Raw genomic sequence first — 22,576 nt, 5'->3', positions numbered from 1 at the left:
CTTCAGAAGTCATCCTCAGGGGGCTTCCCTGGTGGCACAGTGGTTAAGAATCCATCTGCCAATGCAGGGGACACGGGTTCGAGCCCTGGGCCGGGAAGATCCCACATGCCGCGGAGCAATGAAGCCCGTGTACCACAACTACTGAGCCTGTGCACCTAGAGCCTGTGCTCCGCAACAAGAGAAGCCACCACAATAAGAAGCCCATGCACCGCAACAAAGAGTAGCCCCCACTCGCCGCAATTAGAGAAAGCCCGCGTACAGCAGTGAAGGCCCACCGCAGCCAAAAATAAAATAAATAAAATAAATAAATTAAAAAAAAAAAAAAAGAAGTCATCCTCAGACCTGCATTTTACAGATGAGGAAACTGAGGCTGGAGAAGTAAAGTGAGTCTCCCCATCACAGAGCTTGGTAGGGGGGACTGGGAAATAGAGGGGGAGGACATTTGGATACCTGGACACTTATCTTGGCTCTGCCGTCATTGCCTGATGGATTGAACACGCACATACTGGACCCCTGCAATGTGCTGGACACCAGCTGTCATTCAACCTGGCAAGTCACTGTCTGAGTTCCTCTGCCAGTGTGTAGCCTTGGGCAGTGTGTGATGATTGTGGAGTATTTTAAGAAATAAAGAAAATTATAAAGAGGAAAATAGAAATCACCAATTTTCCGTAGCACCTATAAGTAACTACTACGGTATTCAGATTTTGATATATTTTCTTTAATCCTTTCTCTCTTCATACATATGCATGACTACACACGCACGCACGCGCGTGCACACGCACATATATACACACATACTTATCCACACACACACACACACACACACACACTTAATGGAAACGGGAAATCTGATTCCCTTTCCACCTTGGTGTAGTGCCTTCCTGGAGTCGGTAGTCACTCCTTCATTCATTGATTTGGCAAACGTGAGTCGTCAGTCAGGGCCTTTCTTTGTTCTAGGTAGTGCAGACATGAAGAATACACAGCCCCTGCCTTGGGGAAGTTTATGGTCCAGTGGGGAGAGTGAAGTGTAAATAACTCTACTGAGTGTGAAAATTGTGCAGTAGGATGGCCTGGAGGGAGTGGAGGGGGGCCAAGGGATCAGGCAGGAGGCCGTTGCAACAGTGCTGGGGAGAGTTCATTGGGGTCAGACCCAAGGCAGAGGAGGGGAGAATGAATGGGGTGTATTGAACGCTATTTATGACAGTAAGTGGTGACTAATTAGATGGGGGAGGTAAGGAGGTTTCTAGGAAACTGGATGGATGGTGGTGCCCTTGCTTGAGAAAATAACTGTGGGCAGAGAAGCAGGTTTGGAACTTGTTGAGTCTAGGTTGTTCACCTGGAACATTGGGATGCAATTTGACAGTCAGTTCTGGTGTGTGGGATGTGCCTGGAGATGAGAGATTTGGGGGCGTTCCTCAGAGAGGTGAGAGATTCCTGGTGGAGAAGCTTATAAAACAATATAATGAGCCCAACCAGGGAGATTCAAGTTTCAGGGGAAGGCAAAGGAGGAGGGTCTTAGTGGAAAAGGCCAAGAAAGAGCAGTCAGAGAGGTAGGAGGAGGGTCAAGAGGGAACAGTGACTCGGAACCCACCGGAAGAGGATTTCGGGGAAGAACCCAAGTCCTGGGAGTCAAACAGACCTGCTCTCTGGTCCTGGCTTCAGTGTTTGCTAGTTGTGACCTTGGGCAAGTTCCTTAACCTCTAAGCCTCTGTTTCTGGAAGACGGGTGGTTAGGGTGTCATGTACTTTGAGTTACCTGATTTTAAGCTCCTTGAGGGCATGCAGTTGTCATCTCTACCCTGTTGCTGGGCTCTCAGGGTTTAGAGCATTTAGTACCTGGGAGGTTACTGGTGGCCTCAGGGGGTGGAGATGGCAGAAGAGGTTTAGGAGGTAGGAAATGGAGCAGTCTTTGATTATTCTTTCTGTCTGACTCCTCATCCCTGTACTGATGTCTGATTTCAGATGCTGCCACCCCAATGTCTTACCTCTGCTGGGCCTCTGCACTGGAAAACAGTTTTACAGCTTGATTTACCCGTACATGGCAAATGGTTCTTTACAGGACAGACTCCAGGGTCAGGTAAGGGGCTCGATCATGGTCAAAGAACAGGATTAGGCAGTACCCAGTTGGAGAATCAAGGGTTGAGGACTTTTAGGAGTCCAGAGGGGAAAGGGGCCTTCGAGAGACCCTTCGAGAAGGGAAGGTGGGCCAAGATAGATAAGATGTGGCTAAACATCTTCAGGTAAAAACCTATTTAAAACGTTTTTTGACAAGAGGCATTTAAGTCAAGAGCAAGACAAAGGTACCCCATAGTGCCATATTATTCAACATTGTTCTGAAGGTACTAGCCAATGCAATAGGACAAGAAGAAGAATTAACAGAGTATGGAAAGTGGAGGCAAATTTTTATTAAAAAATGCTATTCTAATTAATTCCTATTTGCTCGTGAATATTTATGGAATATTTCTGGAAAGATACAAGAAACTGGTACCTTGACTGCCTCTGGGGAGAACTATGTAGATGGAGCATAGGTTGGGAGAGAAACTTTTACTCCACACCCTTTTGACCTTTTGCAGGTCATACTATATGAGTGCTGTATCTATTAAAATTACCATTTTTAAGACAAGCCTCCTTCCCATAAAATCCTCAAACAGAGGGTAAAAAGTCATTCTGCAACAGAATTATTGCTTCCCTTGGCAGGGACCAGACAAAGCAGTTATTCATGGTATAATAATGATTGGTAGCTTTGCTGAACTCTCACTGTGTGCAAGACACCTTGGTAATGGCTTTACACATCTCCTTTGGACCTTGCCACAGCCCTGGAGGTTTCCCCCATTTTCAAAAAGAGGAGTCTCTGGCACAGAGAGGCAAAGTGACTTACCCAAAGGAACACAGCTGACACGTATCAGGGCTAGAGTGTAAACTGGGTTTGTGTGGCTCCAGATTCCAGAGTTTTTTAGAAGAAATCCATTAGCAAGGCCAGTTCTTAGAGGATGTGGGACCTAAGAGACGACCTAAAAAATAAGAGGTGATTTTGCTTGGACATTCAGTGGCAGGTAGGGGAAGGTAGGGGACTTTAGACCACTGATAATCCCCATCACCTCTTGTGAGATCTCCCCAAATACTTATAAAATCAGCCCATGTGCTTGGTGTGCCAACACAAGCTCCCTAGCTCCTCTCCCAACCAGCCCCTCCTAGAGAAGAATTCCAGAGCTGCCACATGATAGTCATGATAAAAATAACTTCTGTTTTTTGAGCACCCACTGTGTAACAGGCACTATGCTAGGGGCATACCATTCACTCCTTTGAATCCTTACAACAACCCTAAAGCATAGGGATTAACATTTCTATTTTATATCTGAAGAAGCAGAGGCTCAGAGACGTTGAGTGTCTTTTCCGAAGTCACACAGCTAGTGCATGTCTGAGCTGGGATTTATACCTAGATGTGTCTGATGTCAAAACCGGTACCCTGCCAGTAAACCATGCTGGCCGAGCCCTGTTGCAGAGGACGTGAGGGCTGGAGGAGAGACAGGAGCCGAGGACCCTGCCATTGGGACTTTACAAAGGCATATGTGTGAGTGTTTTCTCCTCCTTTTCTTTCTCTTAGGGTGGCTCGGACCCCCTCCCCTGGCCCCAGCGTGTCATCATCTGCTCAGGGCTGCTTCATGCCGTGGAGCATCTGCATGGCCTGGAGATCATCCATGGCAACGTCAAGAGGTGAGAGAGGTGGGCTGGGCCCCGCCCAGGGCTGGGCTACAGGGATGAGATGGCGCACACTCCTGGGTCCCATTCCTCTCCCTCTGTCTCTCTTCTCTTTCACTTTCTCTCCCTTCCTTGCCTCTCTTGGGGCTCTTCTTTCTTTGTTATACCCTTGAACATCAGTGTTTCTGGGTTGTACTCTGTCTCTAATTGCTGTCAGCATGAACTGCCTGTCTCCACGTTTGTCTTTCCCTAACAAAGGTATTTCCCCCAAAAGCTTGTTGGTATTTCCCCAACAAGCCCTCCATTCCCCTGCTGTATTTCACTTCCCCTCCAGCAGCTGGTCTGGATCAGGTCCTTGAGCTGTGGGCCATGTCTGCCAGGCTCCCTGGGCTTTGGAGCTCCTTGCTCAGGGTCTTTGCGGAGACCCGTTCTTTTTTTTTTTTTTTAATTAATTAATTAATTTTTGGCTGCGTTGGGTCTTCGTTGCTGCACGCGGGCTTTCTCTGGTTGCGGCGAGCGGGGGCTACTCTTCGTTGCGGTGCGCGGGCTTCTCGTTGTGGTGGCTTCTCTTGTTGCGGAGCACGGGCTCTAGGAGCGAGGGCTTCAGTAGTTGTGGCATGCAGGCTCAGTAGTTGTGGCTTGTGGGCTCAGTAGTTGTCGCTTGCGGGCTCTAGAGCACAGGCTCAGTGGTTGTGGCTCACGGGCTCAGTTGCTCCGCGGCATGTGGGATCTTCCCGGACCAGGGCTCGAACCCGTGTCCCCTGCATTGGCAGGCGGATTCTTAACCACTGCGCCACCAGGGAAGTCCTGGAGACCCGTTCTTGCTTGTGCATCTGTTGTCACAGATACTGTGATGCAAGTTAGGTGTGTACTCCAGCATATCAGTAACGTGCTCCCAACACTGGAAGCACAGAGAGGGATTCCAGAAGATCTGGCAAAACTGACCTCGAAACCGTAGAATTCATACTTCCCCAAAGTTCTCTCCCCATTTGGCAAGCGGAAGCCCTTTCCTCTTTTCTCCCCCCTGATTTTTACTTGATTGCACAAACAATTGTAATAGCAAGAAAGGAAATGAAAGGGCAAGTGGTCATCCTGGCCCTGCTGCCCTCCCTCCTCACCAGCTGGCCGCCATTTTTCTGGGTTTTTTCCAGCCCCTGCCCACGCAGACATCTCAGCCCTAAGATAGCACCGTTACCTGTTTACCAATTCATATTCTCTTTTTCCCCATGATTTAAACATGGTAAACGTTTCCCCACATTGCCTGTCATCATTTTTCATGACTTCTTAGTCTTTCATTGAAGATATTTGCCCATAATTTACATAACAACTCCTAATAGTGGATATTGGAATTGGCGTCTACTTTTTATGACAAAACCAAAGGCTTTATTGAAAGGGGGCGCTTGAGCGGAGAGCAGCAGGGTAAGGGAACCTAGGAGAACTGCTCTCTGTGTCTACTTTTTAAAAACCATTTGGGGTTAGTTTGAATATTTCTATACTTGAAGCTTAGTTTTTAAAAATTTTTAATTTTTCCTTTGGAGTACTTTCTGAGAGTGTTCATTCCCACGGTCCAAGAATATTTTTATTGCTCTTCTTATTCCCCATGATCTGGGCAGGTTCAGTCCCAAAGGATGCTGACATTTAGACTTGAGTCAGCTGGGCCAGAGCTGGGGTTTGGAGCAGCTTCTGAAGAGATGGAGGCGGCACAGCCTCTGGGCTTGGCAGGCTGAGGTTGATCCGGGCTGACATCCATGGGGATCAGGATGGCTGGACCTCTCTGGCCACCAAATGCCATTTCTGGGGCAGCAGGACTAATCTTAGCTTTATCCCCATTTGCTGGTGGAGGTGGGCTCCCAATCCCCACCCCCCATCAGGACTGGCTTATAAACTTGTTGAGGGTCTTTAGTGACCCTAACTTGCTGGCACTGCTCACTACTAAGCTGTTTTCCGAAAGGATCTCCATGGCAACCTCTTCTTGTCTACCTCAAAACAAGAGGGTTCTCTCTGCCTTCTTTCCCACAGCTCCAATGTTTTGCTAGACCAAAACTTCACCCCCAAGCTGGCTCATTCGATGGCTCACTGGTGTCCTGTCAACAAAAAGTCAAAATACACTGCGATGAAGACCTGCCTTTTCCAGGCCTCCGCTGCATATCTTCCAGAAGATTTCATCAGGGTGGGACAGCTGACAAAGCGAGTGGACATATTCGGCTGTGGAATAGTAAGAGCTTCCCTCTCTGTTCAGATCTGGGCCTGTACACATTTGTCCTTCCCATGGCTCCTTTGTAAGCAAATAATAGAGGCTCTTAGAAATGTTCCACCAAGTACAGCAGGGGTTGGCAAACTATGGCACACAGGTCAGAACCAGCCCAATGGCCTATTTTCTATGGCCTATAATTAAGACTAGTTTTTACATTTATAAAAGATTGAATAATAACAGCAACAACAACAATCAAAAGAATATGTGACAGAGATTGTTTGTGGCTCACAAAACCTAAAATATTTACTATCTAGCCTGTTACAGAAAAAGTCTGCCAACCCTTGAAGTAAAGGCCCCCTGCCCCATGGGTGTCCAGATTCCAATAGGCTACAGATACCTCCTGACTTCCCTGATTCGCATCCAGCCAGCCATCTAATTATCTATCCAATTGTCTGTTCTTGTTTGTTCATCCGTCTGTTTTGTCCATCTGTCCATCCATCCATCAGTCCAGTTATTATCCAACCATTCATCCAACAGCTACCCATCCATTCAGTATCCATCCATTCAGTATCTATCTACCCATCCAACCTCTGTCCTTGTCACCACTGCTGTCCATCAGTACTGTGTGTCAGGCACTCGAAATGTAAATGTAACTAAAACACAATCCCTCCCCCAGGAGTTCATGGTCTGAGTGTAGCAGTCTCCAAAGAACACCAATTCCCTGAGATCGCAATAGGTTTGATGTGTTTAAAGGGTTTTGATGTGTTTAAATAGGTTTGAGAAATGCTGGGTTGAGCAAGGTTAAGCAGGAAAAAAAAGAAGTTACCACAAAATTAACAAGAGCCTTTCATATGGTAAATAGCCTTTAATCTGGTAATTGTGAATTCACCACCACCCAGCAATGGTATGCAGTGTTTCCCAAATTTCCTTGACTATGGAACCTTATTTTCTTAGTATCTCTAAGCATCAGAGACCCATGGATCCCAGTCTGGGAAATGCTGGCTGAGAAAAGTGACGGTCGCTGGCTGACCTCTGCCAGGAGCCAACAGCTGCATCTTGGACCTTGCCTTCTCTCTTCCTCTCCAGCCTTAAACTCTACACTGCCTCTCTTTGACCACAGTCTGTCCATCTGCCTCTCGCACTAATGCCCGTCCTCTGAGCCACTTTCTGCCCTCAGCCCAGCCTCCACATACCAGATTCTGCTTCCCTCTGTCTCCCAGCCCATCGGCCCTTCTGGTTTACTTGTCCCCAAATTCCCTCCCGCCTCCCCCTCCTCGCCCCCATCAGCCCCACTGCGAGGGGCTCAGTGAAGCTCAGCAGGGCCAGCCCAAGCTCCTGCTCCTTTAAGAACCAGTGGAACTGAACCCCAAGGCTGCCAGGCCCTTATAGGTTAGAGCTTAAGAGCATGGGTTTGAGTCCCAGCTCAGTAACTTTCAGCTGTGTGATCTAGGGTGTCATCTGTAACTCTGGGCCTCAGTTTTGTCCTCTGGAAAATGGGGGTATTCATACATATGGAGATTAATAAGATAACATGTATAAACTGGTTAGCAGAGTATGTTGCATAGGTCAACATGATTATTATTATTGTGGTTATCGTTATTATTCCTACCTTCACACCCTCACTCCTGATTTCTGTTTACTCTTGACTTTTTAACTCAGCTCCTGATGTAACAATTGACTTTCCTATTCACTCATTCTTTCATTCAGTGAGTGCCTACTGGCTCCCTTCAGTCTTTTTCTCAGCCCTACCACTGATGGATGGTATGATTTTGAACTTTGGTTCTTGTTGTGGGGAACACTGCATTTCTCTGTGTGTTTTTTTTCTTAATTTATTTTTTCATTGGGGTTGATTTACCCCAGTGTAAAAGTATCGTTGATTTACAGCGTTATGGTCATTTCTGCTGTACAGCACAGTGACTCAGTTATACACATATATACATTCTTTTTTATATTCTTTTCCATTGTGGTTTATCCCAGAATATTGAATATAGTTCTCCGTGCTATACCGTAGTAGGTCAGTGTTCTTTTTGATGAGCGCTAAGTAACCTCTGTAAAAGGCCTGGCACAGGGCCTGCCATGTGGAAGAGGCAGAAGAAATGTCTGTCTATTTATTTCCTCTTATTCTTCCCTCCTGCCTTGGCAGGACCCCAGCCGGAGTCCCTTTTCCATGGGCTCCTCCGCCAGCTGCAGGGGTGCCTTCTGCTGCCCCCTCCTGGCCACTTCCAGTCTGTTAGTAACCCTGCAGGCCCTTTCTGGGTGGAGGAGTTCTTGGCAGTAATGTGACCTTATTCTGACTTTGAGAGAAGTTGTGTTAGGGAGATTTGACACTAAGATGGAGTACCCACTGCCTCATATTTACAACCACTAGATCACCATGTACCACATAAGGATACAGGCTCAGATGCGGCATGCGGGATCTTAGTTCCCTGACCAGGGATCGAACCCGCACCCCCCTGCAGTGGAAGCGCTGAGTCTTAACCACTGGACCGCCAGGGAAGTCCCCAGATTTTAGTTTCTTGCCCAAATATCACCAAAGCATGTAAGGAGCAGAGTCAGAATTTGAACCCAGGCCTCTCTGACTCTGGACCCCTTAGCCAGTGTGCTGTTATCTCTGCTGAATTTCTGTTCAAAGCAGGTTTCTTATTTTTTAAGATACAAATCACGGTTTTGTCAATTTTGTGGTGGCTTACACTGGCTCAGGGCTGTGCTCCTTTCTTAAATGGATGTATTAATGAACAAATAATGTAAACAAAGGCCTGTGGATGAAACGTGCTATGGATATTGCCGAGATTTTCTGTCTAGAATAGGTGTCTGCACATGGATTCCTCCTTTTCTTGAGATTAACATAGCAGTGCCTGCTTACCATTTCTGATGGGTTTTAAATGAAAATATCTTTAGTATATATAGTGTGTGTATGTATACGTATGTGTGTATACAGATAGATGTATATATGTATATCTATATAGAGAGAGGTGTGTGTGTGTATCTATCTATCTATCTGATGGTAATACACACACATTTGGTTTTCATCCTCCCTACATTGCTATCAATTAACTTAAACCTTCTCCTAGTAGCTGGGTGGTGTGTTTAGTTGGAGGAGGTGTTTAGTGATAATCCCACGTTCCAGATTTTGGGCAAGTGTCTGTGCTGGCAGATGGCAGAGCCAGGCCTGGAGCTCAGAATTTGTTCCTGAGAAGAAACTTCTTTCTTGGCCAGAAGCTCCTGTGTGAACTTGTGCCTGTGTGTGTGACCCGTGCTAACTCTGTGTTCTCACAGGTGTTAGCTGAGGTCCTCACTGGCATCCCTGCGATGGACAAGGACCGGAGCCCAGTTTACTTGGTAAGGGAACCAGTCACTTCTTTCTCACAGCTATGAGGGGTCAAGGGGTGGGGAGGGCAGGGGCCTCCACTGTACCCATTTTACAGATGCTAACGAGGCCTCAGTCCAGGGTTTGATTTGTACCTGTGCAAAGTAGCTGTAACCTTCCCCCCCTCACCATACAGGCAACAATTACTTTTTCATGATAAGAAAGTTTAGAATGTTTAGGGGAAATCCATGTCTTCTCTCTGCATGTCAGGCAATCATATAGAGTTTGTCTTTATTTTTTTAATTTTTTGGCCGCGTCATGCAGCATGTGGGATCTTAGTTCCCCAACCAGGGATCGAACCCATGCCCCCTACAGCGGAAGCCCGGAGTCTTAACCGCTGGACCTCCAGGGAAGTCCTAGGGTTTGTCTTTAAATTGGTGAAAGTTAATTTCAGCCCTTTTAGGTTTCTATAATAAAAACAATAATTTCCATTTTGTAGGTTTATAAGAACTGTCATTCAAATATACGTGTGCATGTGTATAGTGTCATTTCAAAAATATAACAACACGGCCCAACTCTGTGTTTGGCACTTTACATGTATTATCTTTCTAAGTCATCTCAATCCCCATGAGATTGATAAAGTCATCTTGTTCACCTACAGGTGAGGAGAGCAGGCTCTGAGGTTTGCTTGAGATCTCAGCTTTACTAAGTATCAGAGTTGAGATTCTGAGTCACATCTGCTGGACTGCAGATCCTGAGTTCTTAACCCCAACGCTCTCCTGACTGTTTAATTCTCATGACAGTCCAACCATATGGATTTATCATCATTATTACCATCCCCATTTTACAGATGAGAAAACTAAGGCCAAGGTGAAGAGACTTATCTTATGACCCTCAGCGAGATGGTGGAGCTGGGATTTGAACCCATGTTTTCTGCAGAGCCCTGATCCCTGTGCAAGCCCTAATCCTCTTCACTAATTTGAGAGGGGACCACTTTTCTGACTTGATGTTGAGGCCGTTGGAGCAGCTGGCTTTTTTGTGACTAGGCTCCAAAGGCATCCCCTTCACCCTGGGGTGGGAAGCCGAAGACCTCCCCTATACGCGGCCAGTCACGACCTGTCCCTTTGCTGAATTCCCAGAACTCTGCCCCTTTTGGGCACCAGGCCCCCGGTACTGCAGAGAGGTCAGTTTGGTCAGCTCAGATGTGGTTCGGGGCAGTTTGGGGCAATTTCTCATATTCTGACAGTTTTCTTCAGATGTATTACCCAGCACTCCTGTGGGGCTCCCTGGGTGAATGTCACAGGGGAAGCAGCCTTTGGAGACACTTAGGTGAAACTTTCCAGAAGGCTTTTTTGGTAAATGGTTTCTAAAAACATGGAGGAAATAATTTTTTTAAATCTAGTTTCTTTCTCTTCTTCTGGACCCAAATAGGGTCTCCCATCATCCCTTGTTGTGGTACTTATAATTCATTGTGCAAATAATTAAAATTCGAGTCAGAGATGAAAGCTGCAGCCGAGTGTGGTCCAGGGTGGGAGGAGCCGGCCTCTCCTCCATGCTCGGGAGTGTTCATGGCTGCAGTGTTTCTGGAGGCCATTGGGTGGTTTCCATCAAAATCCTCTGATGCAGCAATTTTATTTGTACGCTAGGGAAACGCATACAAGTAAGGAAAGACAGAGGGACGAAGCTGTTCGTTGTAGCACTAGTTATGGTAGTGAAGCGTTGCTAACAAGTGAAATATCTATCAATTGGGAGACGGTTAAAAAAATGATGATATGATCGTACACACCATGGAATACCATGAAGTTATTTATAAAAAAAGCTTTATGAGTATGTTTGTAAATACTTATAATGAGGATAAAGTGTATAATATGATAAATGTTGACATTGGTGTTTATCTTTGAAATCGTCACCAAATCAAGATAATGAGCATGCCCACTACCCCAGAAGTTACCTTTTCTCATTTGTCACCCTCCTGTCACCCCTCCCCACCCTGCCATCCCCCACAGCCATTGGTCTGCTTTCTGTCACTGTACAACTGTACAAAAGTTTCTGTTTTCTGGAGTTTCCTGTAAGGGAAACCGTAGAGAGTGTGTGTGCCCTTTTATTGTCTGGCCTTTCCCACTCAGCATAGTTTTTGTGAGATGCACCCATGCTCTGTGTGTGTGTGTGTTGGGAGTTCATTTCTTTAGATGCCAAATGGTGCTCTAGTGTGTGGATGTGCCCCCATTTGTCCATTCACCTGTTGACAACGTGTAGGGTGTTTCCAGCGTTTGACCAGTACAAATAAAGCTGCTGGTACCTTTGTGTGGGGATCTCAGTGTGGACGTATGCACTTATTTCTGTCACGGTGTAATTCACACTTTTGAGGTACACAAAAATGGTATGAGTTTTGACAAATGTAGACGGTCGGGTAACCACCACCACAATCAAGATATGGAATATTTATTTCATTCCAGAAAATTCCCTCACGTCCCTTTATAGTCAATCCCCTTTCCCCCCTTCCAGCCCCTGGCAACTCCTGATCTAGTTTCTGTCTGTGTAGTTCCGTCTCTTCTGGAGCGTCATGTAAGTGGAATCATAGAGCGTGTGCCTGTTCGTTTCGCGCTCCTTCCACTTAGCGTGCTGCCTTTGAGATTCATCCATGTTGTATGTGTCAGTGGTTGATTCCTTGTACTGCTGGGGAATACTCCGTCGTATGGATGTCCGACCATTTGTTTGTCCGTTGATCAGTTTCTAGACATCTGGGTTGTTTCCAGGTTTTGGCAATTCTGAATAAAGCTGACATAAACATTCTTATTTTAGAAAAAACAAAACAAGAAAGACATATATGTTCTGACAGGGAGTATCTGCAAGTGAGAAAAAAGCAAGTTCATAACAGTATATATAGTGTGATCCCGTCTTTGGTGATAAATAGATGAATGAATTTACAAATTGTAGCTTATATTTTCTTATTTATCTGGGGCTAATAATAGTACCGACCTGATAGGGTTTAGTGAAGATTAAATAATATGTGAAGTACCTAAAACAGTGACTAGAACATAGTAAGCACTCTGTGTGGTAGCTATTATTATCACTACTCTTATTTCAATAGCTCTTAGGAGATTGCTTGCAATTATTATAATTATTGTATATAACTAAAGTGATTATAACTGTGGACTTTTATAGCAGAAACTCTAGAAAAATATAATCCAGACTATTAGCAGGGGTTGCCTTTGGAGAGTTGACATAAGGGGAAGGGTTAACTTTTGCCCTAAAACTTCAACTGCTTCTATTTTAGTTTTTAACAACAACAAAAAAATGTTTTTAATAATATTGTTGATTTTGAATAATTTCTCTTTAATTAAAATGTTTAATTCAAGTAATCTGCATACTTGGCTTAGAAAATGTAACAGCACCTAGCAACTACTCCAGGCCTCTTTCCCTGGCCTGCCCTCAGGGACACCCAGTTCCTTAAAAAGCCCTTTTTATTATGGACAATTTCAAACATACACAAAAGTCAAGAAAAGAATATAAGGAATCTCCATTCATCCATCCCATCAGTTATCAACAGCATGCTTTTCTTATTTCTTTTGCATCCCCCAAACCATTTTTGTCTGTGTATTTTCAAGCAAATCCCAGGTGTTGTTATTTCACCCAGAGAATTTAGTTTTCTTAATTACTTATTATCATTTAATACCCATTTCATATTTAGATGTCCCAAATTGTCTCAAAAATTGCTTTTTAAAGTTGGTTCGTTTGAAACCAGATGCAAGCAAGGTGACGTGTTTCTGAAGACTTTGGTTCTCTCACTGTGCCCCTCCCCCCCTTTCTTTCTGCCTGGCATTGCATTTTTGCATAAAGTGGGTCACTTCTGTGGTAGACTCACGTGCTGGATTTTTCTGATTGCATCTTGTTGTATCCTTAACTTGTTTCTCTGTTGCCCCTGTTTCCTGTGCCCTGGTTGTCAGCCCTTGAGACTTGATTAGAATCATGGTCTAGGTGGTTCTGTGTACTTTATTTTGTATCACAGCCTGAGGAGTGCGGCAGACTGCCCTCCTTTTAGAACTAAGCTTCATCAGGGTTCAGGTGGAGTTGCTGAGTCCCTCCATTACTAAGTTCCCCGTCACTCTGCCTCCGAGTGTTCTTGACGGAGGACGGCATCTCGTGATGGCCGTTACTGGGTGAGACCCAGGATTTCATGGGCGGTAGTCAAGTGGGGAGCGTCTTCTTACACCGTTCTTTCAGGGCAATCACTACGCACAGTTTCTCATTTGTTTCAGATGGTGGTAACCTCCATATCCGTAAATAATACGCTTCTATTCTTATTTACAGATTTGTCAACTTTAAATACCATTACACTTTTAAAATAAATTTTATTTATTTATTTATTTATTTTTGGCGGCGTTGGGTCTTCTTTGCTGCATGTGGGTTTTCTCTAGTTGCAGTGAGCAGGGGCTACTCTTAGTTGCGGTGCCCGGGCTTCTCATTGCGGTGGCTTCTCTTGTTGCAGAGCACGGCCTCTAGGCATGCAGGCTTCAGTAGTTGTGACATGCGGGCTCAGTAGTTGTGGCTCATAGGCTCTAGAGTGCAGGCTCAGTAGTTGTGGCGCACGGGCTTAGTTGCTCCGCGGCACGTGGGATCTTCCCGGACCAGGGCTCGAACCCGTGTCCCCTGCATTGACAGGCGGATTCTTAACCACTGTGCCACCAGGGATGTCCCACCATTACCCTTTTTAAAAAGATAAACATTTAAAAAGGCAGAGCTCACATGAAAGAATTGTGCAAAAGGGCATTTAAAAATGAACCCCTTGCCAGTTTTAGGTTTTCAGTCTCCAGGTATTGAATTACTGATGGTGTCAGGTGTCTAGGTATTTTTTTGGATCCTTAGACAGCCCATTTTCTCAATTGGGAAACTGAGGCAGAGTGGGGACTATTTTGTTTTGTTTTTGAAGCAAATATCACAACCCATGTCTGATAATCTCTGATAATATTTTACTCTGAATTATAACTGTATTTGTATACAAAGCTGTATGGAGCAATAAAAATTTAGTTTTACATTTAATGAATCACTTCTATTAAAAATAATAAAATTACACAAAAAAGAAGAAACTTAACCAGAAAATAAATTAGCTTGTACAATATGTGAAAACATTTGTGAGGAACTTACTCTCTGCCAGGTACTGTTCTTGGTGTTGGGGATACAAAGTTAAAGTTCCTGCCCTCCTGGAGCTTTCATTCTTTTTTTAAAATTTTATTTATTTATTTATGTATGTATGTATGTATGTATGTATGTATGTATGTATGGCTGTGTTGGGTCTTTGTTTCTGTGCGAGGGCTTTCTCTAGTTGCGGCAAGCGGGGGCCACTCTTCATCGCGGTGCACGGGCCTCTCACTATCGCGGCCTCTCTTGTTGCGGAGCACAGGCTCCAGACGCGCAGGCTCAATAATTGTGGCTCACGGGCCCAGCTGCTCCGCGGCATGTGGGATCCTCCCAGACCAGGACTCGAACCCGTGTCCCGTGCATTGGCAGGCAGATTCTCAACCACTGCGCCACCAGGGAAGCCCTGGAGCTTTCATTCTAGGGGAGGAGAACAAAGGATATTTAAGTAAATGAAAATATGTGTAATTCCAGGCCAGTGGTAAGTGCTATGAAGAAATGTGAAGTAATGTTAGGGGACAGAGTGAAAGAGTTGGGGGAGGGCTGTTTTAGGTTAGGGAAAGCTTCTTGGTGTAGGTAACACCAGAGCAGAGACCCAAATGAAGGGAGGGACCAGGACGTGATAAAGCTCAAGGGAGGGGCATTCTAGACAGAGGGAAGAACAAGTGCAAAGGCCCTGAGGCAGGATGAGCTTAGGGGCTTCCAAGATAGAAGGAGGAGACAGAGTGGCTGAGTACAGTGAGCTAGAAGGACAGAGGGAGGAGAGGAGATGGGATAGGTCTGCAGGGGCCAGATTGTCACAAAATCTGGGGTTTCTGTAGGCCATAGTTAACAGATGGGGACGAATTATAGGAGGTCAGGAACTGTTGATGTTAAAAACAAACACACAGGGCTTTCCTCGTAGCGCAGTGGTTAAGAATCCACCTGCCAACGCAGGGGACACGTATTTGAGCCCTGGTCCGGGAAGATCCCACATGCCGCGGAGCAACTAAGCCCATGCACCACAACTACTGAGCCTGCGCTGTAGAGCCCGCGAGCCCAACTACTGAAGCCCGTGCGTCTAGAGCCCATGCTCTGCAACAAGAGAAGCCACCGCAGTGAGAAGCCCACACAAGACAAGGAATAGAAGCCCCCGCTCGCCGCAACTAGAGAAAGCCCGCACGCAGCAACGAAGACCCAACACAGCCAAAAATAAATAAATAAAATAAGTAAATTTATTAAAAAAACACACACACACAAAAAAAACCCTTTTATTTTTCCAAATATAAATGCAAAACAGGCTTGTAGAACATTTAGTAAATATAGGAAAATATAGAAAAGAAAATAGAAATCATTCTTGGAGATGACTGCTGTTAATATTTTACACCCTGCCCCCTGGTATTTATTCTATGCATGTATATATACATACAGTTTATATTATTTATATTTAAATATATATTTATATTTTATATTATTTATAACATGGATTTTCAATTTTTGCATTTTATATAGCATGAAGTATTATACAATATTTTTATGTAATGCATGTAGCATATAACATATAAAGTGTATTGAAATATTTCTGTATAAATATTTTATATAGTTATTTAAAGTATTATATATTATATATTTGTATGTTATATATAGTTATATAAAATGTTTTATATAGTTATATGTGTAACCATATAAAATACTGTATATTCATGAAATATCATTACAAATATGTATATATATAAAACATATTGTTTAAAGTATACAATATTTTATATATAAATATGTATATATGTAGAATATACATGGAAAATTTATATATAAATGTTACAGTGTTTACATAAATATACCACAAACATAAAAAAATACATATGTTTCATATTTTTTTAACATCTCATATGTTGATATATGATAGATTAATGCACTATATACTATATCAATCAGTATTATACATAATTATATTACATATTAATTTCCTATATTTAATATATTTAAGCAGTACAAGTAATATATTTGTAACCTATTTATATAAGTAGGTTTATATTTATATAAGTTGCAAATAAGTAAATATATACATGTGCAATGTAATATGTAACATACAATTTGTACTCTACAAATATACTTATATAGTAATATATTTATTATTATTTATACAGCATATCTTCTGTTTTAGGAATAGTTCAGATTTCTGCTTTCTAAGTAGCATAAAATGTTGTAACATGTAAATACAAAATTTAAAATATAAAAATATACATAATATTATATATAGTACATCTCCTATTAAATATACATGGGTCAGAATCCTACATCCTAAAATGTTTATTTTATATCATGAGAGATTTTTCCTGTAAATGTTAATAAGATGAATTATTGGTGTAAGTAAAGTGCTCAGCACGTAGTAAGTACTATATAAATGATAGCTATTATTACTATTTATTATTATCACTAATAGACTATTGAATGTTGATTCTGTGTCAAGTATCACACTTTATCACACTTTATGCTTTAGATGCACTATGTCATTTAATTTTTGTGTTAGTCCTATTATCCCCATTTTCCTGATGAAGCAACCGAAGGCCTAGAAAGGTTAAGCCCCTGCCTGACGGGGCTTACGAGTGTGGTATGGAATGCCCTGTACGTGGGGGGAATTTAACAATTCTCCACTTCTTGGCTGTTTTACTTGTTCCTGGGATCCTTGCAATTATTTTTGACAACACTGTTGGGTTTCTGAGCGTTGCCGCTCTGGTGCAATCCTGGAGGCGGGTGGGGCACGGGTGGTTAGAATCCCCACCCCTGCAGCTCACACGGGGGTGTTTCCACTCTTCTTCCCACAGAAGGATTTACTCCTCAGTGAAATTCCCAGCAGCACCACATGGCTCTGCTCCAGGAAGACAGGTGTGGAGAAAGTGATGGCCAAGGAGATCTGCCAGAAGTACCTGGAGAAAAGAGCAGGGAGGCTGCCGGAGGCCTGCGCCGAGGCCTTGGCCACGGCCGCCTGCCTCTGCCTGCGGAGGCGCAGCGCCAGCCTGGCGGAGGTGAGCCTAACGTTCAGCCTTCCCCCAGCGATGAGCCCTGTCCTGCGTCCGCAGGGCCTCACTTCCCCGGCTGCATGAGTCTGCTTTACCAGGGGCTCTGTCACGATCCCTTTACCGATGCCTTTACCGAGAAGTGATTTCATACATCAGGGCCATATTTGTTTGCAAACAGCAGTATCTGCTGGAGCTCACAGCAGCCAAACTGGAGTCTGGTCCTGAGGGTGCCCAGGACCACACCCTCGGATATAACAGAAGTCCGTCTGCTTTCTCTGAACCGGCTTTATTCCTCCTCCTCTCTGTAGGCCCCTTCTCATTCCCTCCATCCTCTTGGTCAGGGGATACAGCCGTATTCATTTACATGTCATAGTTCTGTCTTCACTGAGCGGCCCAATTCCAACCTCTTAGTGAGAGAAACTGATTGGCTTAGCTAGGGTCAGGTGTCTACCTGTTGGCCAATCAGGTAAGGTGGGGGGTCCAGTATATAAACCCGGTGGCCAGGGGGTCAAGCCTGGAAGGTGGAAGGGCCAGGTTCCAGAGAAGGGGATCATTCCTTAGCCCATGGACTAGGCAGACATCAACCACCACAGAGGATAAAATATTTTCCTATGGACAGGATATGTAGAGGGGGTTTCCATGGTAACAAGTGTAAATTTGGGCACCAAATTTACTAGGCCTTTCTAAGGACAAAATAACTGCCTGAGAGGGCTCATAGACATCATCCCACAGAGTGATTTTCAAGTGGTGTCTGACAGGGGCTCCTTGGGAGTACCTTTTGGCAGGAAGAGAGCTGTGGATGGCTGCAGGCCCCACCCATGACTCGAACCAGACATCCACTATCACTTCTCATAATTGTATTGGGTTCTCAGTATTTTATTTGAGGAAAGGGTTTGGTAGCTGAAAAAAAAAATCTTCAAACACCAGTGCTATAGCCCAAGCCTCCCCTTTTACAGATGGAGATGTTGAGGCCGAGAGAGGGGGAGATGAGGCCAGAGGGAGTTTCTATCAGAGCCCTCTGGACTCCTGGCTCAGCCCCAGGTCTACCCTCTTGCACCAGGACGTGGCAGGAGCTAGAGACCAAGTCACCGCTCTCAGCCTAGGCTGTGCTCCAGCTGCCTGAGTGCCGCAGTGTTCAGTCACTCATTCAGCAGTGGTGTGCTGGGCCCTGGGGATATATCGGGGAACAAGGCAGGCCCAGTTCCACTTTCCTGGAGTTCACAGACATTGTGCAGTAACCATCTGGTGAGCGCTGGTGTAGCATATTACGGGGGCCTCGCCCAGGACTTTCCCAAGGAAGTGATGTGTGACCAGATGAAGAGCAATCGAAGCAGAAGGAACAATTTATGCAAATAGCCTGAGTTGAGAGAGAGCCTAGCAAGGTCAAGGGCCTGGAATAAGGTCAGAGTGGCTAGAACATAGAGTACCTGGGGCAGAGTGGCTTGTAATGAGGCTGCTGGGGAAGGAGGAGCCCGGACAACAGAGGGCTTTGCAGCCACAGTCAGGATTTTGAGGAAGTCACTGGGGGAATTAAGCAGGGGCAGGACATAATCAGACTCATGTTTTAAAAAGATCTCTCTCCTTCAACCACTTATTCTTTCATTCCTTCATTCATTTTATTCTTTTGTTCAGTGTATCAGTTAAAGTACATTCAAAGAAACTGCTATAATGAGGAGACTCCAAGTGCGATAAAAGTTTATTCTCTTTAGCTCAACAGTTTGAATGTAGGCAGTCCAGAGCTGATGTGGCAGTGCCGCAGTATTGGGGATTTGGGCTCCTGTATTGTTGCTCTTGCTACCCTTATCATGTGATTTCCACTTCAGAATCCAAGAAGGCTGCTCTAGCTCAGGCCATCACATCTGCATTCCAGCCACTGAAAGGGGGTTAAAAAGGAGAACATACACCCTTCCTCGTAAGGGTGTGACCTGGAAATGCACCTATCACTTTTTCTCCCATAGGTCAGAACCTAGGCCAGAACCTAGTTATGTAGTTTTGTAGTTTTTAGCTTGGCAAGTATTTATTGGGCATATATTGTGAAGGTTTATCTCAAAAGGTGACATTTGAACTGGGCCTTGAAGCATGAGGAAGCATTTGCTATGTGGAATAAAGGGGATAGGGCACTTTCATATACAAAGAGGAATGAAAATGGTCATTGTCCCCAGTATTTCACAACCAAGCTAGGAAGATGACAGATCAGTGGGGTCATGGCCTTGAAGACAAGCGGACTTTGATTTAGTGGTCAGCTCTGCCACTCACTGACTGGGTGACCTTAGGCAGGGAACTTAACCTCTCACCTCTCTGATCTTTTAATTTTTTATTTATAAAAACTCATTTACATTATGTGTCAAATGTGCTTTGTAAATTGCAAGGCACTGAGCAAATGAAATTTGTTATTTTTACTAAGGGTAGGTTTGTGTGCCATTTATGTGTGTGTGTGTGTGTGTGTGTGTGTGTGTGTGTGTGTGTGTAAAGAAGAAATATTCCTTCCCTGCCTGCTTCTAATTTTCCTAACCTCCCTAACCAGAAAAGCCCTCAAGGGCAATATCTGTATTACTTAGGGCATTTCTAGTTGAAAGTGATAGAAACTCAACTCGAATTATTAGATTCGACCCACAGACACACACGTAAACACGTAACAGAGAAGGAAGCAGGGAGCCTATGAATGAGTGGATGAATGATTTATTGCTCATTTAACCAAACTGCAGGCAGGATAGGCATTGCTGGGGCAGCTAGACCCAGGGTCTCAACCAGCAAAAGTACAAATATCTGTATCTCTGCGCCTGTGGTGCATTTCTCTCTCTCTCTCTCTCTCTCTGTCTCTCTCGGCCTGGGAGACCTGGTAGATTTTTAATTTCAGGAAAAGTTCTCAGTGAGTGCCCTTGTCTCTCTTCCCAAAGGTGTGTGGCTCTGTGGCTGCTGTGGAAGAGCAGCTGAGAGGCCAGGAGACGTCGCTCCCTTGGAGTGGTCTTTCCGAGCACACAGGCTCTTCCTCCAATACTCCGGAAGAAACGGACGACGTGGACAATTCCAGCTTCGAAGCGTCCTGCTCCATGAGGGAGGCACCCTGGGCCGGGGCTGCCGCCTCGCGTCCCCCCCCAGCGGATGGAGAAAGCGAGCTGCCGGCTGGTGGGGCAGTGGAAGCTGACTCCTCCTCTGAGGCCCGCGCCAGTCCAGAACCTCCTCGGGATGGTAAGCGTGGGATCTGAGTCCTTATACACTCTCATTTATGTCCCCAACTCAGCCTATCATTTATTCCTTCTCTCCCTCATTCACGCGTTCATTTGACTATCCAGCTGTTCACCTGCCAGCTGGCCGCGCCAAGAGAGCCATCCTCCCTCTCCCCCGGCCCCCGAGGTCGAGTCCCTCACGCAGTCCTGTCCACTGACCTTAACATCCCTCGGCTCCATCTGCTTCCCTGCATTGCCCGTCCCCAGACCCCTACCCCTCATCTAAGCTACTCTCCTCTTGCTGGATGACCGCACAGCCTCCCCGTGGCCTCCCTGATCTGCTCGGGCCCCTCACCAGTTCTTCCAGGGGCCAGCTGGAGTGGTTTTTAAAAACAACTCATGTCACCCCTCGTTTAAAGCCCTTCTGTGGTTCCCCATTGCACTTAGAGACCAAGTAAAAACTCTCCCTTGGGACTAGCAAAGCCCCTTGTGGTCTGTCGCCGGCCGCCTCTCCATCCTCACTTCACACCTTGCCAGCTGCTTCCAAAGGTAGCTTCTATTTCTGACTCTGGGGTCCAAACACACCAGGTTTCCTTCTGAAATAAAAATTCGGAAGGCCTTTACAATTCAGCGTCCTCATCCCCTGGTACACATGGCTCTGTGAATGTCTCAGGCTCTGACCTTTCCTGTTTTTCCTCCTCCCACATGGAGGTGAGAGGAAGAAGAGAGAGAGAGTGTAAGCTTCATTCTAACACTGCCCCCCACCCCTCAGGGGAGAAGCATGGAAGCCCCTCCTCTCTGAAAGGTGGGGGCAGGTGACAGGCCTTCCCTGAAAAGGCAGAAGCAATGATAGTGCTCATTCCACTCAGGGCCTGATTCAGAAGCCCGATTTAAGTGAAAAACTGTGACCAAGTCTGACTTTCTAAGAATTATAACAACTCTTTCCAAATACCTTTTGTTCAAGTTCTTTACTTTCCATTGAATGTCAGCTACAGAGACTTCGTGGAAAATTGAGATCAATGAGGCCAAAAAGAAACTGATGGAGAATATCCGGCTCTACAAAGAAGAGAAACTGGATAGCATTGAGCTTTTTGGCCCCTGATGACTTGACCACAGCTGAGGACCCTCGTCCTCCATTGGAAAAATGAACGTCAATTCGAGAAAAAGGTCTAAGGAAGAATCAAGATCTCCCAGGAAACACCAAACATCAGCTTCCCTTGGGTGGCGGCAGAGACACTTCCATTTTACCAGAGTGAGTTAGGGGAGACGGGACCTCAGCTTTCAGAGACACAAAAATCCATGAAGTCCTCTTCCTTTCTGAGATTTGTCAATCAGAGCTCTGGGTTATCAGGAGACTGAAGGGGAAACCCTGATACAAGAGCCCAGGATGCGGGCGATTTTGTGGTTCCGGGGAGCGCGTGACGATAACCACCCCAACAGATGCCATTGCCTGGCTCTCACCCTCGACAGCCGACTGAGCATTCTGAGCGCTGATGGCACTTTCCAAAGCTAACATCCCTGGGCAACGTTTGTCACCAACTGCCGGCAAACTTCCATGACCTTTACATGAAAGACTTTCAACTTGTGTCCCATTTCGGTTCTTCACTCCCTCCTCAAGGTCTCAAGTTTTACGAATGCCAGACACCTGGCAGAAGGCTCTGGAGATTTTCTGCTTTCTCTTTCAGAAATCTTGCAACCCACAGATATTTATTTAATGCCCACTCTGCACCTTTATCCTCCCATCCCACTAACGCTAATATTTTAAATGGAGTTTTTATTTAGAGAATATGTATTATTTATGGCTGGATGAAGAGCCAGGAGAACTAGGTTCATGTTTGATTCTGCTGCTAGTTTAATTTCTGGAACCTCAGTTTCCTTGTAAGTAACATGCATTCATCCTCCCTCCCTGGGCTGTTGGGGAGGAACGGGTGAGACATGGCTACAGAAGTACTTTGAAAATGCACTTGTCCTGTTTTATTAAATAAATTTTTAAAAAGACATTAAGCGTTTATTTTTGTCATGTACCTAACATTTATTGCAGTGGGTATATTTCTGAAAAGTCACGTTGCAAGTCT

The 22,576-nt window shown here is 45.1% G+C and overlaps 1 protein-coding gene across 2 annotated transcripts in view; it reads left to right on the top strand.

The window, feature by feature from the left end:
* The window catches only part of IRAK2 (interleukin 1 receptor associated kinase 2), a 70,138-nt gene extending 47,639 nt beyond the window's left edge, over positions 1-22,499 (top strand). For both annotated transcript variants that reach the window (XM_082344401.1, XM_082344400.1), the window contains exons 7-13: positions 1,962-2,076; positions 3,604-3,713; positions 5,718-5,913; positions 9,169-9,231; positions 17,140-17,340; positions 20,232-20,523; positions 21,491-22,499. In XM_082344401.1, the coding sequence (XP_082200527.1) occupies positions 1,962-2,076; positions 3,604-3,713; positions 5,718-5,913; positions 9,169-9,231; positions 17,140-17,340; positions 20,232-20,523; positions 21,491-21,603 (1,090 nt within the window). In that variant the 3' untranslated portion in view covers positions 21,604-22,499. The remainder of the gene's footprint in view (positions 1-1,961; positions 2,077-3,603; positions 3,714-5,717; positions 5,914-9,168; positions 9,232-17,139; positions 17,341-20,231; positions 20,524-21,490) is intronic.
* The last annotated feature ends 77 nt before the right edge of the window (positions 22,500-22,576 follow it).

This window comes from Balaenoptera borealis (genome assembly GCF_965194805.1).
Source record: "Balaenoptera borealis genome assembly, chromosome: 12".
Classification (NCBI taxonomy): Eukaryota; Metazoa; Chordata; class Mammalia; order Artiodactyla; family Balaenopteridae; genus Balaenoptera; species Balaenoptera borealis.
The sequence above is the reverse complement of the archived record's forward strand: the minus strand, read 5'-3'. Positions and strand labels throughout refer to the sequence as shown.